The 17,303-nt window shown below is 34.4% G+C and overlaps 1 protein-coding gene across 6 annotated transcripts; it reads left to right on the forward strand.

The window, feature by feature from the left end:
* Positions 1-7,416: 7,416 nt before the first annotated feature.
* Positions 7,417-13,870, forward strand: LOC126714368 (O-fucosyltransferase 27). 6 transcript variants are annotated; one of them, XM_050414488.1, is made up of 10 exons: positions 7,417-7,798; positions 8,381-8,465; positions 9,651-9,724; positions 9,803-9,891; positions 9,998-10,241; positions 11,075-11,196; positions 11,292-11,382; positions 11,478-11,606; positions 11,967-12,517; positions 13,004-13,870. In XM_050414488.1, the coding sequence occupies exons 1-10, from the start codon at positions 7,601-7,603 to the stop codon at positions 13,473-13,475; spliced, it is 2,055 nt and encodes a 684-aa protein (XP_050270445.1). In that variant the 5' UTR covers positions 7,417-7,600; the 3' UTR covers positions 13,476-13,870. The 6 variants fall into 6 exon arrangements, with proteins under 6 accessions (XP_050270445.1, XP_050270448.1, XP_050270446.1 ...); XM_050414491.1 differs by having other exon boundaries at positions 7,417-7,645; XM_050414489.1 differs by having other exon boundaries at positions 7,418-7,798; positions 9,654-9,724.
* Positions 13,871-17,303: the final 3,433 nt, after the last annotated feature.

Raw genomic sequence — 17,303 nt, forward strand, 5'->3', positions numbered from 1 at the left:
GAAACAAAACAAATAGAGAAAACACACGTCAAAGAAAATAATCACACGCACAAGACAATATTTACGTGGTTCGGCAATTTGCCTACGTCCACGGAGTTGCAGGGATTTCACTATTATCAGGGAAAATACAATAGTGCACAAGAACACTCTCAAGAAACCCAAATCCCAATTACACCCTAGCACTCTCTCACATAAAAAATAAGAATAGAAGCTGACTGCCTCTCTTTTCTCTATTTTCTCTCATGTGGCTTGCTCACTAGGTTAATTGGAATTACTCCTTTTTTAATCTCTATGTTCTCACGGCAGCATTATACTACACAAAACCTAATATATATATATATATATATATATATATATATGTCAAAAGTCGGCAGGAGTGGGATTCCCTTTTCAACTAGGATTCTATCAACTTATGTGGACTTGGGCTTGACAATTCAAGTCACACATACAGCCCATTTCAACACAATTACCTTATGCTAACTTGTAACCTGCGCTTCCCTCTAAGAGGAAAAAAATAAATAAATAAATAAAAAAAAACCTTGCAATCCGTGCTTATGCATGGAAATATTGAATAATAATAAATAAATAAATAATTGAAGTATCCACTTTTCTTGTAAAGATTATTTTTGTGGTCTTCTTGGCTTTGTATTAGTTGTTAATGTATCATTTACTTTGTCACAAAATTTTAAAAAACTTAGATGAGACACATGGCCATAAATCAGGCTTCCAATTTGAAATTTAATTAAATTTTCTCTAACTTTTGGCTATATATACACTAAATTGTTCAATGAAATTAATTTTCTTTTTCTTAGTTTGTTCAACTTAGATAGCAAAGAAAGTAAGTAGAGAGTATAATTTAAGTAATGCTCTTGTGCTATAATTCTTATAAATATATCAACACACATTCTACTTATATATGAAAATAGAACATAAATATCCTAAATTTTACACATTCAAACCCTTGCAAAAAACTTGTACTCTGAAAGTTACTGATCGCAAAAGATTTTAAAGTGTTACAACACAACCACCCACAAACAGCCAACCAACCAAAGGCCTACCAAACTTCAGACTAATAGAGCTCGTGTAATAGGATATACTAATAAGAAAAATGCATCAAATTTTTTCAGCTAAACAAAAATATTCACTCACCTAAAACCAAGTCAAAACCTTTTTCATGATTCATTGTTTACTCTGCAACAAACACAAAACAATTAGCCCCAACATTGTATACAATTTAACGGCTGCAAAAGCCAAACAGAAACCAAATCAATCACAGAAAGAAAGAAATCGAGAGTCCTACATACGTACGCATGAGAAAAAGATCTGAGGGGTTAGGTGGCTTGTACCTAATCATTTTCCTATTTAAATTCTCTAGATAAAAAAAAAAAAAAAAAATTAGCACACAGTAATCATAGACATAAATTGCTACTATGGGTGTTAGATAGATGCTCTCTAGTCCCTGGCGATTGTAATGGAATAAGTTCTCTCTCAATTTATGTTGGTCCTTCACTTTGAGGTTTTAACCCATTGGACCCTTTGATTTTTATGGTGGAATAAATTCCTTACAGCAAAATTTAAACAAACTCCTCCTTTTGTATTAAAGCATGAAGAAACTAATAAATATTGAAACTATACCTGGTGCATGGCATAGATATAAACATCAGTATAAAGCCAAATTCATTGTATTCTATAAAAAAAAAAAAAAAATTGGATTTCTTGATTATTGCATGACACTTGGAAGGATAATTATAGTGTGGTTCCCATATCTGACATAAAGATTAATATTTTTTTCTGGACACATGATGTAATATTGGGCTCCAATTACAAATTCTAATTAGACTTTCTCTGAGTTTTACCTATTAATATATTTTGTATTAAAGCATGATTTAATAAACATTGAAACTATACCTAGTGAATGGCATAGATATAAACAATGGTATAAGTCCATATTCGTTGTATTCATTAAAAAAAAAAAAGGATTTCTCAATTATTGTAAGACACTTGGAAGGATAACTATAGTGTGGTCCTCACATTTGACACTAAGATTAAGATTTTTTTTTTTGGACATATGGCGCAAAATTGGACTCTAATAAAATTTTGGCTAAAATGTAAATCACATTTTCTAAGTTTGATTGAAATTCATTCAAGTTTTTTAACTTTATTTTTGTTCAATTGTGTCTTTTAAATTTCAAATTTATTCAATTCAAGCCTTCCGTCTAATAATTTCAACCTATGGGGTTTACTTCATGATGGTTTCTTTTAGGCTAAAATGTAAAACCCATCTTCTAGGTTTATTCTAAATTCATTTCAATTTTCTAGCTTTGATTTCATTTATTTTAGTCCTCTAAGTTCTAGATTTATTCAATTAAGGCATTTTTGTCAACTTTTGTTAAAATTTTTTGAACAAAAAAAAATCTAGAAAATACTTTTCAATCATTAATTGAATTTTTTTAATTTAAAAAATTTAAAGAAAAATTTAAAAATTTGGAAAATTAACCACAACATATAACAAAAATTGATGAAAAAACCTTAGTTAAATAAAATTGAAAGTTAAAAGACTAAAATGAACGAAAGTAAAGTTAGAGAATTGGAATAAATTTTGGTAAAACATAGAGGCTGAATTTTGTATTTTAGCCTTTCTTTTATTATGGGGCTAAAATACCAATTGGTCTTTAATTTAGGAAGGGTTTGAAACATAGAGGGTGAGGCATTGTGTTTTGGGTTTGGGTTCAAGTTGAATGAAGAACTGAGATTTTTTCTGGGTATGTTCTTTTGTGTTTGTTTATGTTTAATATGTTCCTAGATCTAAATTTATACTTGTTTTGGTTTTTAATTTTGTTTTTTGTTTTTGTATTTCTTTAAAATTAACATGTTTAATTTTTTTTTTCCAAATGCTGATGTGGTGTTGAGGGTCATTTGTGGAAGCTCAGGCAGACAGAAAAGCCCAATAATGAGGGTTACAAAGAATTGACAAGATAAATAGCAAAAAACCCATTAGGTCCAAGCGGCAGGAATAATCGATCACAGGCCCAACAAACAAATAAATGGGTCTTGAAGAGGCAAGCGGGCTCAAAGAAGCCAGGAAAGAAAGAAATAGCATCCCATAGGCAGACTATGAGGTAGAAAAGTGAGAAAAGGCCGCTGCAAGCCCAAGGCAATGCAAACTAAGAGAGTAAGGGGTTTATGGCAGGCCCATGAACCCCAAAGATAAGGATAAGATTATTGGGCTGGGGAAGCCCAATGAAGTTAGTAAAAAGCCCATGGGAGTGTGGAATTAGCAAACGGGCCAAGGAAGCCCAAAGAAAGCAATCGGGCAATGGATGCCCAAAGAAAAGCCCAAAGGGACATAGGAGCTCATGAGTAAAAGCAAAACAGTGTCCATGACAGGCCACTGAGAAAAGGGATAAACGGCTGACCCAAAAAGAGGTCCAGCAGGATTAAGTTATTACGGCAGGAATAACAGTTCAACGTAGCAGGCAATAAAGAAAAACAAAAGTGGGCCAAAGAAATGTAAGGCCCATCATCATACGAAGCCTAGCTCCTGAATGGAGCGGGAAACCAAAGAAAAGCCCACATGAAGGGTCAGGAAACGCAAACGGAGAGTTTCCAGATCACAGCAGACGCATGAGCAACAGGCAGACTCTTGGACATATCTGAAAGGGAAGCACGCGCAAGGCCCAGGCACCACCAACCTGTACCCAGCCAATATAGAACATGGTGGGGCCATGGGCCAGAGGTAAGAGGTAAAGGGGGTATGGTTTGGTGGTGGGGAGTGGGGAAAAGATCTATTTGCGGCTCCTGCCTAAGCCCTTTTGGGAGGTATGTCCTGCTGAGATGACAGACCACCCAAAAGAGGCAAGTTTGAGGGGGAATCGTTGGGTGCATGCCTTGAGAGTGGAGAGAGAGACCATTTATACCGTGGCAGGAAAGAAGTGCTGTGGTAGAGGGAGAAATGAAACTTGCCACTGTCTGGCAAGAGTGAGTGGCACACATCTCTGGTGGTCGGCAAGTACATTTAGACCAGACAGAGGCGATTAAGGGGCAAAATGGTAAAACCTTGGTCACGGCAGGCACCATAAAAAGGCTCTTGTTGTGCCCTGTAAAAAGGATGGAAAAACAGAGTATTTTTACGGAGTGAAAAGAAAAACAGAGCAAGAAGAAAAGGAAAAAAGATAAGAAAGAAAACAGAGAAGAAAAGAAAGGAAACTAAGGAAAAATGAGAGTTAGTTCAATGGACATGCACCAATAGATCGGTTTCCCTCTCTCCCCCTTCAAATCTTACTTTCTTCCAAAACGTAAATAAGGACTCTTTTTTTTTGGGCGATAACCATTCAGGTCCGACTCCCTCAAAGCCATTAATCCCCATGGCAGAATCTTTTTCCTGGGGGATTATTTGCCTTGAGAAGAGGCGTTCTCTCCTCTTTGGCTTTGCTGCGGCAGATTAAGCTTAAAACTTAATTTATGCCCATTTGATTAGCTAGTATTATTTTCTTCATTTTTCTCTGTGATTGATATCATTATGACTGTAATCATGCTTTATTAGTAGAGAATACATAACCATTTATTTAAATAGTCAGAATACTCTGTTTTGGTTATTATTATATCTGTCTGCCGTAACTTGTCTGCAGCAGTTTTGCTTGCCGTAAGTTTACTCCTGGCAGACAAGGCATAAGTTTGTGCACAAACCGGCCCAAGTTGAGTTACAATTGGACCGGCCCCAACTTCCTTACTCAGAAATATTCGGACCCATCACCGCAGGAGGCAGCCCAGCCCATTACCGCAGGAAGCAGTCCAATACACCATACATAAAGAAAAAAGGCCCCTACATGTGGCAATTTAATTGCTGACGTGACTTTTTTTAAATACTAAAATAAATTTTTTTTTATTAGTCACGTCCTCATCTAACTTGCCACAATGCACTTAGTTTGCCATGTAAACAATTTTCATTACTGAGATAACGGTAGAAACCAAAATAGTAACGATTTTCGATTTTCAATGACCAATATAGGCACTTAAAAAAAATAAGGACCAAAACGAGAATTGACCCGAAATATAAGGACTAAAAATATATTTTCACCATACAAGAATTGTGTTCATATGGATGAAAATGAAATCCATCAATCTTCATTTTAAATTGTGTATTTGTATACCACTTTATTTACAAGAGCCGTGTATTTGTATACCACTTTATTTACAAGAGCCTTCCGGCAATTGCAAATCGCATATTTGTTCTTCATTATTTATTTATTTTGCAAAATCGTCGCTTGAAATTTTTTTATTATAAAATTTTAGTCTTGGATGATGTGTCAGAGTTTAATTTCGTTTATGAATTAGAATTGTGTTAATTTATTTCATAAAATTTTAAAAATGTTTCAATGCTATCTTATACCTATTTCCTTTTAGAAACAGATTGGTTTCTTTAAATTACTTTACTAACTGACTGATTAGATCTATAGTTTTTATTTTTATTTTTTTTTTTGAGAAGGATCTATAGTTTTTTTTTGGGGTTATAAAAAGGATTTTGTTAATTGACATTAAGCAGTAATAATGAATAAAATGAGCAGTGTAAAGTGTAAACAGTAGCATTGTCTAAATTATATTCAAAATTTCCACATCAGGAGCTAGAGAATAGAGATTAGATAATAAAAAAAGTTACAAAATCATCATGCTGGAATCAAGTTTGGGCAAATGTATAAGCACAATTATTTACTTTTTACATTGGCACAAAATGATATGAAGAAGGAGATACCATTTTGTGTAATGTCAAAATTTACTCCAAACGTAATCTTCAACCTCCAAACTTATTGCTGCTTTTATTTTATGACTCAAACTCAAACCCCACTTTTCTCAATCATTCATCAATTGTCCCTAAACCCCCAATAGGCAATATCTCCCCAGATTCTCTTCCTGTCACAGACTCAAAAAGAAAGCCCACTCTACCAAGAATAGAAAAAGTCACGAACAGAGAGAGAGAGAGAGAGAGAGAGAGAGAGTTCAAAAGCATGTGAGAAAAGTCCGAAAGTCACATGACTCCTGACAATACAATGGCAAGCGTGGGAATTGAAAAAGGTTATTACAAATTGATAAGATCATAATTTAACAAATTAACATCACAGTAAGATTCCCCCCCCCCCCACCCCCCCCCAAAAAAAAAAAAAAAACATAAAAGTAAAGTGGTCTAACTATTTATCAAAAAAGTAACTTAATAAAAGAATGTTTAAAAAAATTTTGGAATTATTTTTATATACTTTTTGCACAATCAGTTGTAACACTACTCAAAACATTCTTATCTAGTGCTTCAAAAGCACCAAAAATGTAAAATAGATGTCCCAAAACAGAAAAGCTGAAAGCATGCCAAAAGTCACCCACACACAGTAATATACAATATAGAAATTTATACAACATAATATATATATGTGCATATGAGTCTATGACATGTCAATGTAACTTCTCAAATTTTTTTTTCCTCTGTCTCATCTACAGAAAAATACACCCTATTACGGGTGTGTATTTCCTCTCCTGACAACTGTGGAGTCCTATCAACTATAAGAAGGAGGAAACATACACCCGTAATAGGGTCTAATCTACTTCTTCTCATCTACTTAAAACTCTCGCTTTTGCTCTTCTTTCTTCTTTTTTTAGATTATTTTAATATAATATATTATAAAATAGAGTATAAGATATAGCGGTGTATAGTGAATTGTTAAAATGACAATGCAAAATATGCAAAATGCAATATTTATTTATTTTTGCATTTTCGGGCATGAATGCACTCACTCATAGAAAATCCTAACAAATTCCATAAAAACAAATCAAAAATATAAAAAAAATCCAAAAACCAAAAACATTATCCAATGGAACCAAAACATTCTTATCCAATGCTTCAAAAACACAAAAAATGTAAATAGATATCCAAAAACACAAAAGGACACCAAAAATCACCCACTCCCTATAATGTATAATACAAAATTTTATACAACATACTATAGGGAGCACGTAAATATACATGTCCATTTTAGCTCATCTAAATCTTTTTTCTTCTTATTTTTTTATTCCATTCTCCCTCTAAATACTAAAAACTCTCACCCTCTCTCCTTTTTCTTTTTTTTTTTAAGATTATTTTTTTAGTATAAAAAAAGATTATTTTAATATAATGCATTATAATATATATATATATATATATATATCATAGAAAATTCTAATAAATTATAAAACAATAAAAAATCCAACAGACACTTTGGTCTTTTTTTTGTGTGGTCTTAATAGCATTATCCAATCGAAGCAAATTATAATTTTCTTTGACTCTAAAATTGTGGGTGGGTTATGTAAAATATACAGTACTAGTGGCTATAGCACTGCAGTAACATATATGTGATAGATACTAGTGGATCCTTTGATGACCCAACTGTAACGTGTTAGACATGTTCTCTCGCACGTGTCAACTTTCTCAATCTTTCCGTCTCTCTCTCTCTGACTCCCTCACAGAGTCTCACTTTTCATTTTCTCAACAACTCTTTTACACTACTTTCAGACTCAGTTCCTTGTTTAGTCAGGGAGAGACACACACACAGACACACAGAGAGGGGTTCTTCAATCTTCAATGAAAGGGGAAGGAAAGATGGTGTTGAATTCTAGAATGAAATGGGTTGGTCTGGTTGGACTTGTGCTCTCTGCTTTTTCTCTCTTCATTCACTTTTTGCTTGCTAGATTTAGTGCAGAGGCCATTGTAGATTACCAGTCTTCAATCACTCTCTTCTCTTGGCGACCCATCTTTGAAAGTCCTCTTTTTCCCATAACTGTAATGTGCTAATACAACCCCACTTACTTCTTTTGCTTCTTTCTCCTTTTATGCTCCGAAAATTTGAATGCTTTCTATATATATATATATACTGTTTGAATGTAGTGTTTAACCAGCTTCATAATCGTTCCATATTGTTTTTTATTTTGCTGGGTTTTAAATTTTCTGTTGCTTACTTGGGTGGTGCTTATGGGGATGTGATTTTTTTTTTCTAAGAATGAGGAGGCTAATGTTGTTTGGGGCTAATGGGCACTCTTGGCTGCTTTATCATATAATTGTAGGATTTTTTTTGGATCTTTAGATATTGATGTAGAAAACATAGCTAGAATTTTGTTTGTTTGGTTTCTTAATAAATTTGATCAGCTCTATGTTTGTTCCTTATTATGGATCTATGTTTTTGAATTTTTGCAATAATTTAGAGTACAGCTCATAGCCTCTTACTCATTGGTTTTATCCTATTCTTCATCTAGCAATTGGCCTCTAGTATTTTGGGGACCCTATTATCTCTGTGTCTTATAAACTGTGTTTTTCTTGTTGTCTGTTTATGGCTTCTTATATTTCTACTTTTACTTTCTTGTGCAGAGTCCAATGTATAGAAGACTGTGGGGTCCTGTAAGGCGTCTTGAGTTTTTGCATCCTGATGCAAATCCAAGAGGACACTATGCTGGTTAGGTCTCATTTGCATCTTGGTAGTACATTCTGCATTAGTTCAATGCTTTGTAGAGATTATTGTTATTGATAGAACAAAATCAAACGAAGAGTTGAAGTTAATTCGGGATAAATGTTGCCTGAGAAGAAAATTGTCTTTTCCTTTTGAAGTTAACCTGCAACAATGGGGATTGAAAATCTTTAATCTATGACAAATTCCAATGGTCTACAATGAAATCTTAATGTGAACTATTTACTAAAAACAGCAGTATACTTATCAAGGCATAGGAGCATATTATAAATTTATAATTGAATATATGTTGAAAGGTCAATGTCATTTAATCTATCAAACTTTTGTTCTCATCAAACTAATGATATTTAACTTTTTAGTGGATGGTTGTAGTGCTATTTTGCCCCAGAATCAACCAAAGCTTAAGCCTTTTTTTTTTTTCATGAAATAAAGAAGCCATTATACTACTTTGAATCTCTTCAAGGAATGCACAATACTATTTTTCATTTGGCATAGAGAAGTGAAGCTTCAAAGAACTATTAACTAATGTTCAAAATTAAATTTAACCTTAGATAACACCTATATATATCAAGAGACCAAAATTATGTTTCAGACATTGTATGTAAATCTGAGAAGTTAACCTGCAAGTTGAAACTTTTAGGGAACTAGATATGTCCTCTATGTGATCATGGACCATGGGTTCACATCAAAAAGAAGATTAGGAAGTGAAATATTGGCCAAATACATGCTTGGTTTTTCCTGAATTCTTGTTTACAGTTTACCGAATTGGTTTCATGCTTGCAGTTCATTTCTCTATAAATTCAATGTTTGGAACTTTGGCATTTATGCTTATTGAAAGAGTCTTTGGTGTGACTTAAGTAAGGGAGTTTGTCAATATATCAGTTTGTTTGTTATCCGTGCAGGATATGCCAAACATTCTTGTCTCTAGATCTAAATAGAATTGGAGATGGTTCAACTCATTTAATTATTCTCCTTTTTTTAAACCTAAAATTTTAGTTCAATACATTAAACTCACTGTGCATTTGAAATAAAGCCTAGTTGGGGAACAAAAGGGGGGAGGGAGGTGTTATGTTGAAGAAGAAAACTAAAAAGTTCATTTTTTTGTTGTTTTTCAATTTGTGCTTGTTTATTTTTAATAACTAAAGGGGTGTTTCTGATTAAAAATATCTGTAGCAGATGTCAGTTCACAAACAAATGGGTTTATCTTTGTTAGAATACAAGGAGGTTTCCATGAGATCAGGAATTCGGTGAGGATGTCATGTTTGAATCACATATATTCAAATGTCATATTAAACTATATATATAATATCATTGTGTTCTTTCAGATATGCGATGTGGTTGTGGTTTCTCGGCTTCTAAATGCTACTTTGGTAATTCCTGAGATCCAATCAACTACAAGCAAGAAGGGGATTAGGTTGAATTTCCTCCAGATAACCATAATGATTAAGTTTGATTATAGCCTAAATTAATTTAACCAGTTAATATTCTAATTGGTTTATTATATTTTATAATTTATGCAGTTCTGAGTTCAAGAGTTTTGCATACCTGTACAATGAGGAACAGTTCATGGCAGCATTAGCAAAAGATGTGAAAGTTGTAAAGACTCTTCCAAAAAATCTCAAATGGGCAAGAAGGAAGAAAGAAATTCCAAGTTTCAAAGTGCGTTACTCAGCTTCACCATATTATTATCTGAACCAAGTTCTCGTAGTATTGAAGAGGCATTCGGTGGTTGAACTAGTTGTGTCTGAAGGTGGATGCTTGCAGGTAATGACTGTTATTATGTACCTTCCTATTTCTGGGATCCATAGCTTGAGGTTGAACTTGACTTTCACCCTAGTTGTAATTGCAGCTTGGAGCATAGTGTACTGAGTAAAGTATGGCATATTGATTTAATCCTGCTTTGGATGTGTTGGATGCCTTAATTGACTCTTCATTTAGTGATATTTCCACTGGTTTGTCTGGTCTAAGGTTTACTTGTTAAATGTGATGTTGACCACAACTGGGTTGATTTGGGGTGTGCATTTGGGATGTTCAAAACTAGGAATGTAATCCAACTAGGAATTTAAACCCCCCATTCCCACACCACCCACAACCCCCCCCCCCCAAAATATATATATATATATATATATATATATATATAACTAGGAAATGGATTTGTTTGATCTCCATGGGAAACCCATGGATGCCCTTAATCCATTTATATGTTTTGCACCATTAAATATAGGAAGTTGATTCATGTTTAAATATTCTTCAATTCATTGTTATATTAAAAACTTTAAGTGGCATACGTGTATAGCATACCTAAAAAGGTTTGTATCAACTTATAAAAGAAATTTATATATTCATTTGCTATTTGCAATGAAGATTTCCTATGGTTGTTCATAATATTTACCAGATGGCATTGGATGAAGGTGTTGTCAGAATATCTGTGTTTGATTTTTTTTCCTCCTGGAATATTTTTTTCTTTGCAGCTCAAAAATTACAATTTACAAATCTTTCTTTGTTGGAGTTTTATGTTCTTGATTTAATGTCATTGTTCCTAATAATAATCTCTCTTTACGTTTTGAGCTGTTACTATTTTATCTTGCTTGATTTAGGCCATCCTTCCTCCCCAACTTCAACACAATGAAGAGCTTCAAAGGCTGAGATGTAGGGTTGCTTTCCATGCTCTACGGTTCCGGCAAGAGGTCCAGGAACTTGCCACCAAAATTTTACTTAGGTCATTGATGACTTTTCATAAACCTCTCTCTCTCTCTCTCTCTCTCTCTCTCATTTATCATCTCTACTTTTTACTTACTTCCAATGTTATTTTAGGTTAAGGGCTCCTGGACGGCCATTTATAGCCTATGATCCTGGGATGACGAGAGATGCTTTAGCATATCATGGCTGTGCGGAACTCTTCCAGGTATCTGCCTTTAAACTGGAAATGCATGATTGAGATGTTTTACAACTCTTCTCAGAATTTGATATGTGTCCTCTGACTTGGAATCACTTTCCAAGGATGTACATACTGAATTGATCCAGCACAAAAGGTCTTGGATGATGAAACGGGGGATTGTCAAGGGGAAGCTTCCAGTGAATTCAGCTAAGCAACGCCTTAATGGTTCTTGTCCACTAATGCCAGAAGAGGTATGAGATTGCTAGATATTAACTCCCAATGTTAAAATTGTTCCAATAATACAAATACCAAAGATGGTTGCTTCCTGATAATCTCCAAACCTTAGGGGTTGGAGGGTGCTCATGTCACTACACTGTAGGAGTGATGGGTGTTATTTTAAAATTTCCTTTCTTTAGCTTTTTTTTATGGGAAATTGTCCGGGTAAACTCTCCAGTGTACTGTGGAAGTAGGCAAACCTGTTATGTTTGAGTCCATGCTTTAAAAATGACTGATCAACTTGGCCACTCTTTTAATTAAGCATAGTTGTCTATCGATGGGGCAAGATTTTAAAAATTCTGAGCCTTTGATCCTAATCCCATGGATTTCTACAGGTTGGTATTCTTCTTCGTGCTTATGGATACTCATGGGACACGATAATATATGTCTCTGGCGGAGAAGTCTTTGGTGGTCAAAGGACATTAGTTCCTCTTCATTCTATGTTTGAAAATGTTGTTGATAGGACCTCCCTTAGCACCCCATGGGAGCTTACTTGGATTTATGGTCGTGAGGCTAACCTTGTCAGCAGCTATCCTAGTACTCCACCTTCGATTGAGAAAGAGATGAAGCATGAAGCTTGGAAAACTGCAGGCCCACGCCCTCGGCCGCTTCCACCACCTCCAGCCCGACCAAAATCATATAACATTGAAGGTTGGTGGGGTTGGGTGGCTGAGAGCGATAATGAGCCTGAGAGCACGGTAATGGAATTGCGGACCAATGCCCATAAATTGCTATGGGAAGCAATTGACTATGTTATATGCATTGAAGCTGATTCGTTCATCCCTGGATTCGATCGTGATGGCAAGGGACATCCAAATTTTGCTAGCTTGGTAATGGGGCACAGACTCTATCAGTCAGCTGCACTGAAAACATATAGGCCAGACAGGTAATTATCACATCTATCTGGATGCTGCGTATCTTCATATGACATTCTGAATAAGAGAATCAGGACGTGATTTAGATTATTTGACTGTTATTTTGCCTGTGTCAAGGCATTGAGATCAATTGCCGAATGTCTCTCCCCTTTATTTTTCTTTTCAAGTTGTTATATTGCTGTGTCTTTATGCCATAACACTACTAATTGGACAGCATAGGCTATTTAAGACCATAAAATCAGTGTAGGTGTTTCTTTTTCCCACGTTAAATCTTGATAGCTTGTGGGACTTGCACTTGAAGATCCCGCTACATGAAGTAAATTGGTCGAGCACTCTCAGTATTTTGTTCTTCTCCAATGCTGATATATATGATATAGCGGCATGCCTAAATTATCTTAATCAATAAAACGTCTTGCTAATCATCTTAAGTTATCTCAAATTGTTAACTCATGAAGATTCTCTCTCATTGTTCTTTAAACATATCTCTGTCAATGCAGAAAAGAAGTTGCCAAGCTTTTTGAAAAAATCCAGGACCATCTATATCATGCAAACCATACTTGGCTAAAATCAGTACGGAAGCATATGAGAAAGAGATTGATTGATGGACTAATAGAAGCATCTACGAAATCAAAACCAAAGTCTTTTCTCTCTCATCCAGTTCCTGAATGTTCTTGCTTGATGTATGACTCTACTGAAACAGAAGTTCATGCTTCAAGCCCTTCAACTCAATCACAAGTTCAGGCTGCTCTTGGCATTGCGCATCAATGCCCGGCCTGGATGAAAAGTGATTTGATATTGCGGTCAAAAGACAAGGATAATGAAGAGGATCTTGATGAGGATGATTCCACATCATCTGGATTGTTTTTCCGACAAGGTGGTGAAAATCATGAAAGTGGAGGTGGGGAATCAAACAACAAAGAAGAAGCTCAAATGGATGATCAAGAGGAGCTTGAGGGTGGAGAAAGATAGTGAGAGACGAAATGAGTGCCAGTGATGGTGTCTCTTTGTGTGCTCATTATGCACTTTTTACAGCTTCGTTAGTTGTATATAAATGACAATTTTATTTGTCTGTTCCAGGAAAGGTCGGAATTTATTCTCAACTTTAGTTCAACAAGACAAGCAAGTTCTCTAACTATGGTTCAAGAACTCAGTGACTCGGGCACATTTTAATTCAGCTCATGTCAGTTTGGATCCGCAGCTCTGGTATGAAGCACTTTTATGTTGTATTGGATAGTGTAATTTAGTTTAGTTCAATACCCTTTGGGGAATATCTTCTTACTCTCTTCATATATGTAACCACACAATCAATTTTGATGTAACTTAGCATGTCTATGGAAATTTGAAAATCTAATTTGTCTGTTGTAGGACTATTGTGTATTCCTATGCATTTTGACTTTCTTTCGAATTATGGAACTTTATCAAAAGCAAAATAAGGTATATGCTTGTGCTTTATCCATGACCATGATTAAATATATATTTATTCTTTCCATTCATATAAGAGTTTTTTTTTTTTTTTTTTTTTTTTTTTGCTTTACCTCTACTGCCAATGCATTGACATACAGTTGTGTATTACCATGTTATCATAGGTAAAACATGATAATTTGGTCCATGGGAGAGCTGTGTATTGAACTTCTGTTTTCTTTTTCTTTTTCCTAAGATTAAACTTCATGCATGCAACATGCATTAATTCCTAAGCAGGCTAAAGAAAAAAAAAATGCACAACGAAGACAACAACAATGCAAGAAGTTTTTGAACCTCGTTGACCTTCATTCCTTGAGCTATAAAGTTTTTTCCATATGTGCTATGAGTGTATGATAAAGAAGAGTGCATTACATTTAAAAAAAAAAAATGGTACTTAGGGTCCGTTTGGATTGAACTTATTGTTGCTGAAACTGGAAACTGAAAACACTGTAGCAAAATAATTTTTAAATGTGTGAATGGTGTTGTGGAACCCGTGAACAGTACGTGAACAGTATATGAACAATGTGTAAACAGTGTTTTTTGTCTCATGAACAGTAAATTTTGTCTATCCCTTAAACGCGTGAAAGCAAAAAAAAAAAAAGAAAAAAAAGAGGAAAAGGCGATGCAGGATTTTCCTCTGAATCCAAACCCACACTTAGTACATGATGTTTTCAATTTTATTAGTAGGTCTCAAAGAGGTGGTTGATAAACTGTTCTCACTTTCAATTTTTAGAGACTGATTTGTGGAATATAATGTGTGGGTGGAAGGCGTATCAAAATCCGACCTCTCACATCTATAGCATTATCTTTAATTTTATTATTATAAATAACATTGCACTCAGTTTTCAATGTTATTTGTAACCATGTAGATTTAGCCTGGGGTACTTTGATTTCTTGAACCTTACAGCAACCTCATCAGCTTGTGTAAAGTTTTGTAAATTAGAAAAGTTACTCCTTTTACACAATTTGACCCAAAAAAACACCCACATCAGTGGATGTAAAATTATGCATTTATGCACAATTGTTACAATAACTGTACATATATGCATTTATTATTTTGTTAATTTTTTCTCTTTCTTGTCTCTGGTTGCTCTCCATTTTTCTCATTTTTTCTCTCTCGTCTCTGGTTGCTCTCCATTTTTCTCATTTTCCTCATTTTTTCTCTCTCGTCTCTGCTTCTTTTTCCTTCTGGCTCCAACCCTCGCCGTCCTCGTCATCGGCCTCACCATCCTCATCACCGACGCTGCTGCTTCGTCGGAACCCACGTCTCCATGGCCCTAAAGTGACGAGGTGACGGGGTTTTGAATGGGTCTGTTCGCCAACTTGAATGGGTTTAAGGCTGATCGAGGTGGGTGATGACTTTGGGTCTTAAATGGGTCTTGGGTCTGTTCGTCAACTTGAATGGGTTTAGGGTTGATTGGTTTTCTGATCTTGGGTTGGTGGTTGGGTCTGAGAGAGAGATCTGGGTAGTGATGATGGTGGTTGGGTCGGGTCTGAGAGAGAGATTGGGGTAGTGATGATGATGGTGGTTGGGTCAGAGAGAGAGAGAGAGAGGCAGTGAAGAAAATAATAAAAAATGGTAAAAAAATGAATATTTTATTGAAAAATCTATAGAATAGATAAACTAATGTGGGTGTTTTGTAAAAATAGGTGTGTAAAATAGAAAAAGTAGCTTTTTTGTGTAAAATAGATGGAAAATTTGCATTCATTGATGTGGATGCTCTTAGACGTGTTAGAAATGCAAGTACTATATTGTTTTATTATTTTTGGTAAGGAATAACTGCTATAAGCCTACAACCAAATATAAAGCTATTCAAATTATGGACCCTCCCAGGCTCTGTTGGAGGCTCAACTTAGCAAAATTTACCACTTGAATATTTTATGGTTTTGTTCGAGTTTTATCGAATTAAATTTTAGGATAAAATGCAAAATTGACCCTTTAAATTTCTTCAAATTTCATTTCGGTTCTCTAACTTTGCTTTTATTCATTTTAGTTCTCTAACTTTCAAGTTTATTCAATTAAGACTTTTCCATTAACTTTTGTTATATGTTGTAGTTAATTTTTCAAGTTTATAAATTTTTCTTCAAATATTTTAAATTAAAAAAATCAATTAATGATTGAAAAATATTTTCCAGATTTTGTTTTTTAAAAAATTTTAACAAAAGTTAACGGAAAGACTTTAGTTGAATGAATTTGAAAACTTAGAAGACTGAAATGAACGAAAGCAAAGATAAAGGACTGAAATGAAATCTGAAGAAAGTTAAAGGGTCAATATTACATTTTAGCCTAAATTTTATCTCATAACTTGTCCAAGACTTGAGGATAGACCTTAAAACACAGTTGTAGTAACAACGTTGTGTTATTTGGTACAGTGGTGTCAGAAACATTCTTTAGACATAGATCGATCTAGCCTAATGTTGAAGCATAGAAAATAAATTTTTAATTATATACTTTCCTTAATCCTTGTTTACCCCAAACAATTATGTTGAAGAACACTCGTATTAGTGCTTGTATAATAAAAAAGTAGCACATTTTAACTAACTAAATCTAAAATTCACCCACATCAGGCTATGTAAATTTGTATTAAAATACGCAACTGTGTGTAAAAAAACATAAACAATTAAAAAAAATAAAGAAAAAATGATATTTTATTGAAATGTAATTTAAAATAGATAATCTAAATGTAGAGTGTTTTGAAAGATAAATATGTAAAAAATAGAAAAAGTAAGCTCTTATACTAAAATAGACCTAAGTTTTTGCACGAGTGACCGCGAATGCTAAACCTGTATCAGTCTTCATCAGATCAATCACCAATATGATTTTTGACAAAATAAAAATTAATTAATCTTTGACCACTTCAAATAAAAATCTAACGCGTTGGTCAAATTTATCAGTAGCTCACAGGAAGCTTGGGGGAGAGGTTGGAAGACCGTTTCAAAAGCAACTTCATAGAAAAATAGAAAGCACTTTCTGCCAAAATCTTTAGTTTCAACAATCATAGCCACCAGTCTCTAAAAATTTTAAACGTGAACCCCACGAAAATCTCACCTATATAAATACAGAACCGAGCTACTCAGCAATATAAGAACCAAGTATACTGTGAAAAGTTCTTTCTATTGCAAGCTTCTCTCTTCACCTTAGTCCTTACTCTATCTCTCTACTAGAACAGTTCACATCTTCTGGCGGTGTTTCATTCACCAAAGAGAAAACAATTAGCTAGAACAAAATGAAGGAAGGTAACATAGCCTTGGCCTTGTGCATGTTTTTCCTGGAACCATTTTGGTCATGTTTTGATTTCCACTTACCTTCAAGGACTACTGAATCAAAATGTTCAA

The sequence above is a fragment of the Quercus robur genome, chromosome 2 (assembly GCF_932294415.1).
Source record: "Quercus robur chromosome 2, dhQueRobu3.1, whole genome shotgun sequence".
Lineage (NCBI taxonomy): Eukaryota > Viridiplantae > Streptophyta > Magnoliopsida > Fagales > Fagaceae > Quercus > Quercus robur.

Coding starts and splice junctions, on each gene's coding strand:
- LOC126714368 (XM_050414488.1), top strand. CDS start 7,601: ATGAAAGGGGAAGGAAAGATGGTGTTGAATTCTAGAATGAAATGGGTT. Junction 11,197..11,291: donor GCCACCAAAATTTTACTTAG/GTCATTGATGAC, acceptor ATGTTATTTTAG/GTTAAGGGCTCCTGGACGGC. Junction 12,518..13,003: donor AAAACATATAGGCCAGACAG/GTAATTATCACA, acceptor CTGTCAATGCAG/AAAAGAAGTTGCCAAGCTTT.